At 39.6% G+C, this 13,203-nt stretch overlaps 1 protein-coding gene across 2 annotated transcripts in view; it reads left to right on the top strand.

Moving 5' to 3' along the window:
• The window catches only part of DAPP1 (dual adaptor of phosphotyrosine and 3-phosphoinositides 1), a 48,139-nt gene extending 41,705 nt beyond the window's left edge, over positions 1–6,434 (top strand). For both annotated transcript variants that reach the window (XM_025423426.3, XM_025423421.3), the window contains 3 exons: positions 776–861; positions 3,180–3,267; positions 4,747–6,434. In XM_025423426.3, the coding sequence (XP_025279211.1) occupies positions 776–861; positions 3,180–3,267; positions 4,747–4,815 (243 nt within the window). In that variant the 3' untranslated portion in view covers positions 4,816–6,434. The remainder of the gene's footprint in view (positions 1–775; positions 862–3,179; positions 3,268–4,746) is intronic.
• Positions 6,435–13,203: the final 6,769 nt, after the last annotated feature.

The following is a 13,203-nucleotide window of genomic DNA, read 5'->3' on the forward strand; positions in this document are numbered from 1 at the left end:
GCAGGCTACATGGACTAAGCCAGCCAGGAGCCTCGAGCAGAGTTCTTTCACAAGGATGAGATGTGTGTTCTAGCAACTGCTCTTTTGAACTGGCTCAACTAGCTCCCAGCGCACAGCATCCTCTTAGGGCAATGGGATTGTTCTCTTGTCACCATGTATTAGCTCTCTCTGCAGCAATTTCTCTCTTTATCAAAAATATCCCCATTTCGGGGCACCTGAGTGGCTCAGTTGGTTAAATGTCCAACTCTTGATCTCAGCTCAGGTTTTTATCTCAGAGTCTTGAGTTCCAGCCCCAAGATGAACTCCACGCTGGGCATGGAGCCTACTTCAAACAAACAAACAAACAAACAAACAAACAAACAAACAAACAAAAAACAATGTCCGTTTCCCATGCCCATTTCATTAAGCCAATTTGAAACTATTTTATTTCTTCTCACTTTCCATACCCCAATTTTCTGAGAAAACAGAAGTTTAAAAACATGAAAGAAAACTATGATTCCCTTCCATATTTAAAATGCATCTCTGTTAAATTTAAATTGATAAAGACAATCTTTTTCTAACATCCAGTTTCATAACTAGCCAATCCCCAAACCAGGGGTTATGACACCCCTTAGTAAGCTTCTCCATGATCAGCCCCCTCAGTGAAAATAAAATGGACAGGTGCACATAGTGGAAGATTTTTAGGGAAATAGGTGCTGAACAAATTTATGTATTTGTGTGTGTGTGTGTGTGTGTGTGATGACAATAGCCTGTTTTGTTTTTTTTTTCTTTTAAGTCACCAGAACCAATTCGGATCTTAGACTTGACAGAGTGTTCGGCTGTACAATTTGATTATTCACAGGAAAGGGTAAACTGTTTTTGGTAAGTTGTTTTGTAAAGAAAATGATTTCAAAAGTCTTCTTGCCAATTATTTTCACTGAGGAATAAAAAAAAAAAAGAAAAAGAAAAGGAAAAAGAAAAAGAAAAAGAAAAAGAAAAAGAAAAAACCCTGAATGTCCTTATGTGTATGAATGTCCTGATCTGAGGGACACGGATTTAACTAACACACAGGACATATATGTCAGGAGTGCTTCCAGCTGAGTGTGACGTAATGGCTCATTTAAAGGGACTTAAACAAATAAGCAGGTCTGGTGGCTATAGTTTTTTATGTGGTATGCTGCCTAAGTATACGTGTAACAGGATGCTATTCTCATCTTGTTCTTTTGGAGTTTTTTTACTCAATTTTATTTTTAACTTTGTTGCCTCCAACAATGAATGATTTGTATTATTATGACAATTTCTGGCAGATGACACAAAAGTGTTTTGTTCTAACCAAATCAGTATATCATGACAGTTTTCTAACTGGGAAAAGCAAAATGTCTTGAAAAAGAAGTGTCTTATTTCCCACCAAGTTTTATTTTAATGTTTTTCAAACATACAAATGTTGAAAGATTCATATGCCCATATACCCTTCAGCTACATGCATCATTAACATTTTGCCCTGTCAGTTTTACCACTATTCATTTTTGTCCTGAACCAATTGAATTATAAGTTGGAGATATCATGGCACTTTACCCCTATATACTCTAGTACACACTTTTTAAGAATAAAAATCTCACCATTATTATCCCCCCTAAATTAACATTAATTCTGTAACATCAACCAATAATGGGTATCTTTTTAAAATTCAGTTAAAAGTAACCATATGAGCCAGCGGGGGCATTACTTCTTATATAACAAAATATCAGGAGGCAGACAGCTAGCTTGACAAGATCAGCACCAGCATCTCTAGAGTTCTCTTGGCCTTTAACTTTTCACTTGCTACTTTAGTGTCCATGAGAGCTACTCCAGCTTTAGGCCTCACATTTTCATGTCAGTCATGAAGGATGGAGGGTTGGTATCGGCCATGTCTGTCCCTTTTGATCACAAAGGCAGACATTTTCTCAGAAATCTTCTATCACATTTCCCCTCCTATCTCATTGGCCAGGGCTGGGCCCCATGGCCATTGCTGGCAGCAGGGGAAGCTAGAAAACTAGTAAGATCATAATTTGCTTCCAACTAATTATAATTTATTGCCTGGGGTCCTGTTAGCAAGAAGAAAGGAAAAATTATCTGCATTAATAGGCAATTAATAATGTCTCTCACAGGGAGTACCAAACAATGACAATTCCAGAAAGTTTTATACAGTGTGTGCGCAGTAGCACCACTCCCTCCCCACTGTCTGCTCCTCACCCACCTGGACCTCACATCAAGGTTTACCTTCTATGCACAGGGACTTACTTCTTGTCTATTCAACATTAATTACTGATACAAACAAGATATACTGCTTGGCTTTAAGCTATAGAAACCCTTCTGAATTTTAGTTCAAGGCTTTTTAGGCTTTTTTTTTTTTTTTTTTTTTTTTTTTTCCTTGAGAGGAAGGAAAAAGGATTTTTAGTGTTTTGCATCCCAACTGTAAGGATAGGAAATACAGGCAGGATGTAAGTTAGGGCTGACCTTATTAGTCAAAAGATTTGACTATATAGCCAAAGAGACAGTCAATGAAGAGTTACCATATTCCTAGAATACGTTTTTCATGCGAGTAGGAAAGTTTGTCTTCTTCCAGCAGAGATTAACTCATGACAGAGCGGGCAAAATGAATAGTAGAAGACATTTATTATCCTTTTTCCTGTGTTCTGAATAGTTAAAACTGCTTACATCCACAGAGGAGAGATCATTTCTCATCAAATCAAGCCAACACAAATGAGTTTCTTCAGAAAACTCTTATATGACTTACTTATTCTTTGAATCACAGCACAGGTTCTGAGTCATTTAACACATCAGCTGAATAAACACAAAGTGTTTATTATATTATATATTGTATTATAAATACGAGTGTTGTATTCAGTCTAAGACATAAGCAACAAAAGGATCTGGGGGTGTCCTGGTCATGTTTTTTCTTTTTCCAATTCTCATTACAAAATTGAAATCTGACCACTGCCCTCCCCCCCCCCCCCAAAAAGAAAGAAAATAGAAATCTGGTTGATGATGATAATATGAATCTACAACTTCCTCAACATTTCTGTCACTTGCTGGAATTCACCAGTTCTTCCAGTAGCTTTGTTGATTCTTTTTGTCCTGTTGAATGTTCTAATTACTGTTCAACCGATATATTCAGGCAACCATCTGGAGCATCTTATGTGTTTCTTTTATCTTATCAGCTTGGTGTTCCCATTCAGGACATTTTATCTCTGTGCAAAGACAGGAGTAGAAGCTGATGAGTGGATCAAGATATTACGCTGGAAACTGGTGAGTTATACAAGTCCTCTGGATGCCTAGGACTCAGAAGTAACATGTTGATGATTTCAAATGTATTTCTGTTGCTAGTGTCAGACTATCCCCAAGAATCAATGGGATGTCCACTGGCAGGCTCATGGAATAGTCTGTTTATTCTCATGAGACACAGAAGGCATGTAGACAGGGGTAAGAGAGAAAAGAGTTGCACTGGGATCTCTGCCCCAGAGCCTTAGCCTCACGCCCTCAAGTACGTTAGTCTTCCTTTGAGGGTGCAGCCTGGTCCAGTCTTGCCCAGAGGAGGTCCCATGGGACCAGAAGGTCAGTTAGGGAAAAGTTGACATATTTCTATAGTAGAAAATCCTTTTAAATAGAGGAGGAAGGTTGCCAGAGGAACTTAGCTCAGCTTTCAGTGTGTTTGTGAAGATCAAGTCAAAATGTGGTTTATTTGGTCTACTGCCTATGTACCCCTGCCAGGGGGAAGACAGAGCACTTATAAAAATTTACCAGTCTCATACATTTTTTTGTATCTATGTTTGCAACTTAGTGAGTCGTTAGTCAAGAACTTATCCTTAAAGCTTTCTAAAAATTTTCATAAATACCATCTTGAAACCCTTGATGTTTTCCAATATAAACAATTTTTCCTGATATTTTATGTAATTAGCTGATATGTAGAAATTTGTTGCATATCCTTTTCTAGATGCTAGGACTTTTGTTTTTGGTTATCTTTTCAGTTTGAAATGCAAATAAATATACCACTCAGTCTGAGATAGTTCCAATGTATTTGCTATTCAGTGGGGAAATACTTTGCCACATGAAACATTTACTCAGATAGGAATCAGCTTTTTATTCTTTGTATTTTGTAATTATGCAAGTGACATCATTATTTGGGGAAAATTAAGGTAAAAAATATCAAATTCACACACTTTCAGACTTCTCCCTGTGCAAATAAGTATTCAAAACAAAATTTAGTCATACTTCAGTGTTTTTTTACCTGTGTGCTCCACTGACAATGTATTATAAACATTTTTCCCTATCAATAAACTTAGAGTTAAGTATTCATTTTGATTCATTGAGTAGTATTGCATTTTATGAACCGCCATAAGTATTAGGCCAATTCCCAATTTGTATGTGTTTTAGCAACTACTTTACAGTATTCATCCTGAGAAAAATATAGGAAATCATACCAGGGGCACCTGGTGGCTCAGTGGTTGAGCCTCTGCCTTCAGTTCAGGACCTGATCCCAAGGTCCTGGGATCAAGTTCCACATCAGGCTCCTCTCGGGGAGCCTGCTTCTCTTTCTGCCTCTCTGAGTCTCTCATGAATAAATAAATAAATCTTTAAAAAAAAAAAACCCATACTGAAAATTGTCACCTATTAATTCATTTATAGTGGCACCATGTTATTACTAACCACCATGTCTTATTTAATATGTCAAGTTCGTTATCTTAAAATTACTCAATAATAAATACGCACGTGCATGCTCTGTTACAGTCTCAAATAAGAAAGCAGCTCGACCAAGGGGAAGGCACAATCCGATCCCGGTCATTCATCTTTAAATAGACCTTTCCTGACCAAGGATGTCCTGACTCAGGAGCAGGGTGGCATGGTCCTTGATGCTGTGATCCACAGCAGGCTTCAGAGGAAAGCTGACTAAGGATTTCTCTTTCAAAACAAAGCAAAAGCAGATGCGGATTTGGACTTTTCAGAACACACATTTGCTGACTCACAGGTCACTGCTTGCCCTTCAAGATGTTGTCGTCTTCTTGAGAATATCAAAGCATCATCGTTCTGATGAAAACGGATGGAACCACCAGCCCAGGCATGCTCACTCAGAATGCCCAATAGAAGATAAAGGGATCTTGTTTTCCCTCACTGTGGTCCTCAAGCTGGTTGACATTAGTTGCCTAGAGTCCCATTCTGCCTTACAGTCAGCTCATCTGACATCCAGGTTGTGCCATCAACCAGGATGGGAACAGCTGTGTACCTTGACTGCCTCTACATCAAGTGTATGGAAATAGCAAACACCAAAGATGGGGGGAGGCAGTGTTATTTTTGCTTGTCTTTTCTCTTCATACAGAAACAATTTCCAAAACTAAAATGGGAAATGTTGGCAGTTATTTATTTTCTCTTCATAAAAGGCTCAGAAATCTAGAGGGTCCTTCCCTCCCTTCTAATGATAAACCTGTGAGAATTAAATATCCTGTGGACTATCAGGTAGGATAATAAAGGAAGGTAAAACCTAAAAAAAATATCTCTTCATCATTTTGGGGGGCAATGTTTTCAAGAGTAAGAAAACAAATGAGGAAAGATAATAAAATAGTAGATGACTTGTAGTTTAATAATAATAATTGGCATTTTTATCACTCTAACAATAATAGAGCACTTGTAGCACCAATTTGACTTCATCCAACACTTCTGCCCATGGATTGAGAGACTTCTCAAGCAGAGAAGAGTGTGCTATGGCAATCTCTTCCCCAGGGTGAGCTGTCCACACTGGCCCAGGGGAAGTAAGAATCACCTTGCATTGATTTCACTGAGCACCCTGAGCCTCATTCAAGAGCAACTTCTGTTGCCAGTTAAAGGAGCAACACTAAATCCACTCAAAATATATGATGATGTGTTACTCCACATTTTCAAGCTAGAATCACGGGGTTGAAATAAGAGAACAAGATGCTGGCATCCAGAATTCATAATTAGATTCGAATCCCTCCTCTTATCTTTATTAATATTGCTTTTTTAGTAGAAGTTTTATAGGTAGGAAGAGAGATAAAAGTGGAGGGAGACCCCAAAACTAAAAAGAGTATGGTGCAAAGCTATGATCTAACACTGCTTTTGCAGTCCAAGTGCATACCTTGATCAATACATTTCTTCTGTTACTTAGACACCCAGGACTCAGAAGTTACATTACATTTTTGTATACTTCAACAAGGTTTTTAATGTATTTTGTTATGTGTATCATATGAGATAAAGCAAATGTCAAGTTAAAATGTTTTATGTCAGTTTCACAAAGGAGTCCCAAATGAATCCCCACTGAGGTGTGTGGTGCGTGTTTTGTTTTCGTAGAACCAAGAGTTTTTCTTTGCGTAGGTCATATTGTTCTTACTTTTTGTAAAATGTGCCATGTTTATTTATATTCTTTGGTTAAGTTTATTAAAAAGAGCATTTTGTTGTGCCTGTAATATTTTGCTATTAAAATATATTCTTACTATCTGTAATTTAAAAAGAAATAGAACCGATCACTGTCATAAATGACCATGAAGAATCCACTTCTGTTAGACTGTGTGCTACCGAGAATTTGGAGTTGAAGAAATAGTCCCTGTTCTGAGGGAGTTCTTAGTTAAATATGGAAAAGATAATAAAGACATATATGATCATGGATAGAAATAAACAAGACAAATTCTGCATGTGAGATACACAAAGCTCTATGGTGGAGGGTATATTTCAGCAGGGATAGAGTCATTTTTGGAGGGGCTTTGACGTGAAGAGGTCAAGCTAATTGGTAATATATGTAACATATACTACGTCATTAGCACTCCACTAGATGTTGTCCTGCTGTCAGCAGTCCTGAAAAGTGGATTTTGCCCCCTGACAGGAGCCTGGTGCAGTTCCCTCAGCTATTTCTCCAAGTCCAAGAGGAGGGAGGATATTTTGTGCAAACAGCAATTGGAGCAGGGCTGTCTGAGAGAACAGCCAGTGGGGGAGGTCTGAGTCAGGTCTTGTCTGCAACCAGATAGATGCTTAACATAAAGGAAGTGCCACTTAAGACACAGCCAAAGTGTTAGGGGGTATTCTGAGAATCCCCGCCCTCCTCCTGCCCAGGTAAATCTTGCCCCACGGAAGCACCGTTCCCTCTGGACTAGGGGAGTCACTTCCATGATGAGGACAGCTATTCGTGTCTCTGAAGGCAACCTGTCCCCTATTGCTGAGCCACTGGACCTGAGAACACTCAGTGAGTCAGAGCCCTTCTCTTCCCACCCACCTGGCATGCAAGAGTAGGCTCCTCATCTCCCCTCTCGCTTACGCCATGTGCACTGGTCAGAGAGTTGGACTGTGTTCCTAGTTCAAGCAAAGAGCAAGAGAACTTATATTACAGGGTTAACACCAGTCCTACTGCCCTTCCCCTCCACTACTTCAGGTTGGTCGCAACAAACCCAATTTTTTGCCAGACTCTTCCAGGCCAAGTATGCTGCAGAGCACATTCCAGCCTCAAGCTTGCACTCAATCACTGTAGCACAGTTTCTTAAATCATTAGTAGGGAAGGACCAGATTTCCTTTTTCTTTCTGTTTTTAAATTTCTGATCTATCATAGACTGAGATTTTGTAAAACCCAAGGAAAAAAGTCATTAGAGACATGAGGTAAAACTACAAATATCACAAATCTCAATTTTTTATTATCAAAATCAACAGACATTAAGTTGGTATGTCTAATTGCTATAAAGTAAACACTTTACTCTCAACCCCTGTGTTATTTTGTCACGTACTGCTAACAGGCTCCATAGCCCGGCTTGTGGACCCCATTTCTAGTAGCTCTGGTCTAGTGAACCTGCAGATAAAAGGAAACCGAGCACTTTCTTGAGAAGGAATCCACCCAAGGGAAGAGAAAGTCGTAGTGCGAATGTTTTGCTGATGGGTTATGGACATTCATCATGGGGGCAGGGCGATTCCGAGCACACTCTTGTCTTTTACTCCCACAGTGAAAATGTAAAGGAGTGGTTTCACTAGGGTCCTAAGGGGAACACGTAGGGATTGTAAGTTGTGTCACATGTATAGCTGTGCAGAATGCACCCTTAGCCTTCAGCAGCGTCTAGGCGCTCATGTTCTCACTACAGTAGCAGTGGCCAGGATGGAACTCCCAGAGAATATGAGCAAGAGTAAATGAAATGGGTAGGTGTCTGCAAAAACTGGTTTCAGAAGTAGATCTATAGGGCTCAGGGGGGGCTCCCAGAAATATCTGGAAGACATTTGAAAGGGACTGGGTCTTCCACAGAAGAAGCAAAGATGAAACCAGAGAAGCAGGGTCAGTGAGTTCCTGAACCTGTGGTTATTTCTCCAGTTCTAGAATGCTTACTTGGTATAGACTTGGGAACTGGCAAATATCCACCTCCATTTTCTGACCTGCACTGTGGAGACCTACTGTAGTCAGAAAGGACAGAGGTGAGTCACTGGAACTGTCTCTACTTAGGAAGATAGTAAACCAGAAGCAATACCACATTTCTGGAATGGTTTCGGAGATAAGTGTCACTGTCAAGGACTTGAAGCATGCAGAGGTGGTTGATTCCCACCACATCCCCGTGCAGCCCACCTATTTGAACCCTGCAGAGAACAGATGGATCGCATAGGATGACAGTGGATTATCAATCAGGTGGTGACTATAACCGCAGCTACGATTCTAGATGTGATTTCATTGCTTGAGATTAACACATCCTCCGGTCCCTGACATGCAGCTATTGATCTGGCAAATGTTTTTGCTATTAGCAAAGACCGCCGGAAGCAGCTCGCTTTATCTGGTAAGGCCAGCAATCCACCTTTCACCATCCTACCTTGGAGATTTATCTTACTTCAGTTCAGCCTTATGTCATAATTTAGTCCACACCAACCTTGATCACATTTTTTATAAGACATCACATGGGTCCACTGTATTGATGACATTATGCTGATTGAACCTAAGGTGCAAGAGGCAGCAACGATTCTAGACTTAGTGGTAAGATATCTGGTTGAGGGTGGGAAATAAATTCAGCAAAAACTCAGGGGCTTTCATCTCACTGAAATTCTGGGGGCCCAGTGGTATGAGACAGGTCAAGACAGCTCTTCTAAGGTAAAGGATAACTTGTTGCATCTGGCCCTTTTCACAACCAAAAAAGAGGCACAATACCTAACGGGCCTCCTTGGATTTTGGAGTTAATATAAATCACATACCCGTCATGGAATTTGTTGGTTTTACTATGTTCCCCATCATCCTGAAGCTGCAGCCCTGATAAAATGGTGGAATGGCCTTTTGAAGACTCTGTTAGAGCACCATGTAAGTGGCAATATCTAGCTGGGCTGGGCAGTGTCTCCATATTCTAATGCTGTGGTAGTCTAGAGGTTTTGGTTTCAAAGCAAGGAATGGTGGAAGCATTCTGTCGCTACCAGCTTCATTGGACTTCTCCGTTGGAATCAGCAGGTAAAGAAGGGAATTAACTGTACTGACTGGGCCGATTGGTCCTGACTTCCAGGGGGACACTGGGCTGCTACTGCACCATGGAGGGAAGAGTATGTTCATGACACAGCACATCCTCTAGAGAATCTCAGGATCACCGAGTCCCATGACTAAAGTCAATGGAAAACTACAATTCAGGCAGGACTACCAATGGGTTGGATTCTCCAGAAATAAAGGTTTCGGTCACCCCACAGGCTAGAGCTGTGATCAGCTGAGGTGCTTGCTGAGGGCAAAAGGAATATGGAATGGGTAATGGAGGGCCGTTACAAATACCAGCTACAGCTACATACTCAGCTGGAGACACAAGGACTGTGATTATTGTATTTCTTGTTATGAATGTTTGTGTGTACATGAATGCGTATGAATACACGTATTAAGCAAAACTTTCCTCTTGTATTCTTTTATCATTCAACTTAAGATGTATTAAAAAGGGTTAATCTCACATCAGTCTTTAAACTACAGTATCTGGGTGGCTCAGTTGGTTGAGTGACTCTTGGTTTCAGCTCATGATCTCAGGGTCCTGGGATCGAGCCCTGTGTCAGGGTCTGTGCTCAGCAAGGGTCTGCTTGGATTCTCCCTCTCCCTTTGCCCCTCCCCCCCTCTCGAATAAATATTAAAAAAAATATGGTATATGAAGGAAAAAAGTGAATGAACGCCCAAGTACTTTGCATCCTCTGGGGAAAGTGAACATCTTTTCTGTATGTAGGTTAGTTGTTTGAGGTTTGACAGAAATATAAGTTGGCTACTGACTTTATTTGAAGGTAAGTATGCTTTAGGAAGATGTATATGATGCCGAGCCCACAAGGGTAGTCCGAGGTTAGTTCTAGGTGTCAACTTAGCAAGGCCATCGTACCTATTCAATAGACCATGAATCTATGTGTTGCTATGTATTTTGTAGATGTGCTTAAATTAACATCCATCATCCTGAATCCATTGAATTTAAATAGAAGAGATTATTCTCCATAATTTGAGCAGGCTTCATCCAGTTGAAAGGCCAGCCTTATAAGCAAAACTGAGGTTTCCGTGAGGAAATCGAAGTCTTCTGCCTGAAGACTGCAGTCTCAGCTACTGCCTGAGGATATCCAGCCCTCTGGCCCGCCCTACAGATTTTGGACCAGCCAGTTCCTGCAATCACATTCCTTGAAATTAATTTAATACATATATATTCTGCTTCCGTTTCTTTGGCAATCCTTAATACAATTTTCTTCCCCAAATACCGCATCAACCATGTTATTATAAATTTTGCTTGCTGGAATATTTTATTATTTTTGAAGTTAAAAATTCATAAACCAATGAAGTTTACATTGAAAAGGTTCATTCCTGGGACCCTTGTTCCCCAGGTACCTAGCGCTACTCCTTGGAGGCTACAAGTGTTACCAGGTCCTTCCCTACTGTTACAAACATGTACATACAAGTGTATTTTTATTTCTTATATATAAATTGCAGCACACCATGCAATTTCACACCATGCTTTTCTCACTGAACATATATTGGATTTCTATCTCGGTAACTAAAGCACTTCTCCCTTTTTCTTTTCCACTGGGCAAATGTAGTAACTTATTTAACTAATCCTCTGATTAGGGTGACTAACAATTTATCTAAAATGAGACACTTGAGAGTTGAAAAGAGCATTAATAGGGGCACCTGGGTGGCTCAGTGAGTTGAGCAACCCACTCTTGGTTTAGCTAAGGTCAGGGTTGTGGGAGTCTGTTTGGGATTCTTTCCCCTCCTTCTTCTTCCCTTTCTCTAAAATAAATAAAATCTTTAAAAAGAGAAAGAAGTAACATTAATAATTACCCAAAAAATAACAGGTATAAACTGGTACTGTTAAGAAGCCCAGAAAATAGGGCTTACCCTATCTATGATGGGATATTTAGGTTGTATCCATTCTTTTGGTTATCACCAAATTGCAATGAATATACCTACAAACACATAGTTTTGTACATGTCCATTTCCATCAGTAGACATTTCTAGAAGTGGAATTGCTGGGTGTGGTAATTTTTTTAATCTACTTGACTGGCCACAGGGTGCCCAAATAAACATTATTTCTTGTCTATGATGATGTTCCATCATTCAACCTGTGGACTAAGTGGATTGCCTTGTGCTGTGGGAGCAGGCATTACCCAATCCATTGAAAGTATGAATAAAACAAAATTGGAAGGAATTTGCCGTTTGCCTCACTCTTGATTTAAGACATGTTAACTTGTCTTCTGCCTTCAGTGGGATTTATATCATTGGCTCCCCTGGTTCTCCATCTTGGCAGATGGCAGACCATAGTACTTCTCAGCTTCCAGAATTATGAGTGCCAATTCCTCCTAAGTGTTTTATATTTATGTAACATTTATAATATATATTTATACATAATAAAAAATGTGTATCCTACTGGTTCTAATTCTCTGGAGAATTCTAATACATGAGGCCAAAGGTTATGTGCATTTGGAAGTTTCACAGAGACTGCCATAGAGTCCTATATAAAGGGTATACAAGATATACACTTCTACCAGAAAGGCATAAAAAATGCCTGTCCTACTTTATTGAATAATCCTTTTCCCACTGGCTTATGTCATCCTCATAATGTTTTAAGTCCTCATATGTCCACAGTAAAGTCTGTTTCTGGGTTTTTCTGTTCCATTGACCCACTTAATTGTGTACCTAATCAAGTTTATACTACCTTTTAAAACTAGTTCATCTAGTTTTATATAACCTTTTCAAATATTTCTGATTTTTACCTATTTACTTTTACAGGTAAGCTGTAGAACAATTTATCTCTTTCAAACAGAAATTTTAATAGTAGCAGTATTCACCATGGGAGGATTAAAAGTATCTCCATTTATTATAGTTTCCTTTCTTGGGATTTTTAGGCATATATTATCATCTGAAGTTAACGTTCTGCATTGCATTAGCAACAATCTCCTGTACACTATTCAGTAATAATCCCAGATAATGGGAATTCTAGATTTTATTTTATTTTGGGGTATTTCTACATTATAATGTGCACATTCAATGCTTTATTAGGTTTCATGAACTATTGATAGCTCCCTGCAGATCAAACATGTCCCCTGCTTCTATTTCCACATAAAGGCTACTGCTCTTGCCCAACTTAAATCCCTCCACCTCTGGGTTTCTACAGCATCCTGGATAGCTGTATCACTATATCCTATGCCTGTTTTTATTTACGGAGCTGTAAGTTCTTCAAAAGAAGGTACCATAACTTAGTTGCATGTTTGTATAAAAGCAGGAAGAGGGGAAGAGGAGGAGGGAGGGAGGAGAGAGAGAGAGGGAAGAAAAGGCAAGCAGGCACAGTGGCTGACTACTCACTGCACAACTCCAGGGACAGCATTCACACATTCCACATGAAAGGTACCTCTGGAGCACAAATATGATATGAATTGTACTTCTTAGAATTCTGCAGTGTGGTAGCTCTGGTGCATGGCACACAACAGGTGCTCAATGCAGGTGTACTGAACTCTACCAGTGACAAACTCTGATTGTCAAAGAACCCAAAGAAACTAACAACTCTGAATGGTGGACTGCCTTCCTGAATATAAAGGGCATATTCTAGAACCAAGATACTTCTTTCAAAGAAAGTAAATTAGGCTCATGGATGAGGGTTTACTTTCCAATTGACACTAGGTACAACAGTCTCCAAACCAACAACTGTAAGCAAAACTCACTGATAATTCATGTAGTTGAAAATGAATTCAGTTAATTATATTCTTTAAACTTTTGAAAGAAGCCAGAAAAGAAAC

Source organism: Canis lupus, chromosome 32, assembly GCF_003254725.2.
Source record: "Canis lupus dingo isolate Sandy chromosome 32, ASM325472v2, whole genome shotgun sequence".
NCBI lineage: Eukaryota > Metazoa > Chordata > Mammalia > Carnivora > Canidae > Canis > Canis lupus.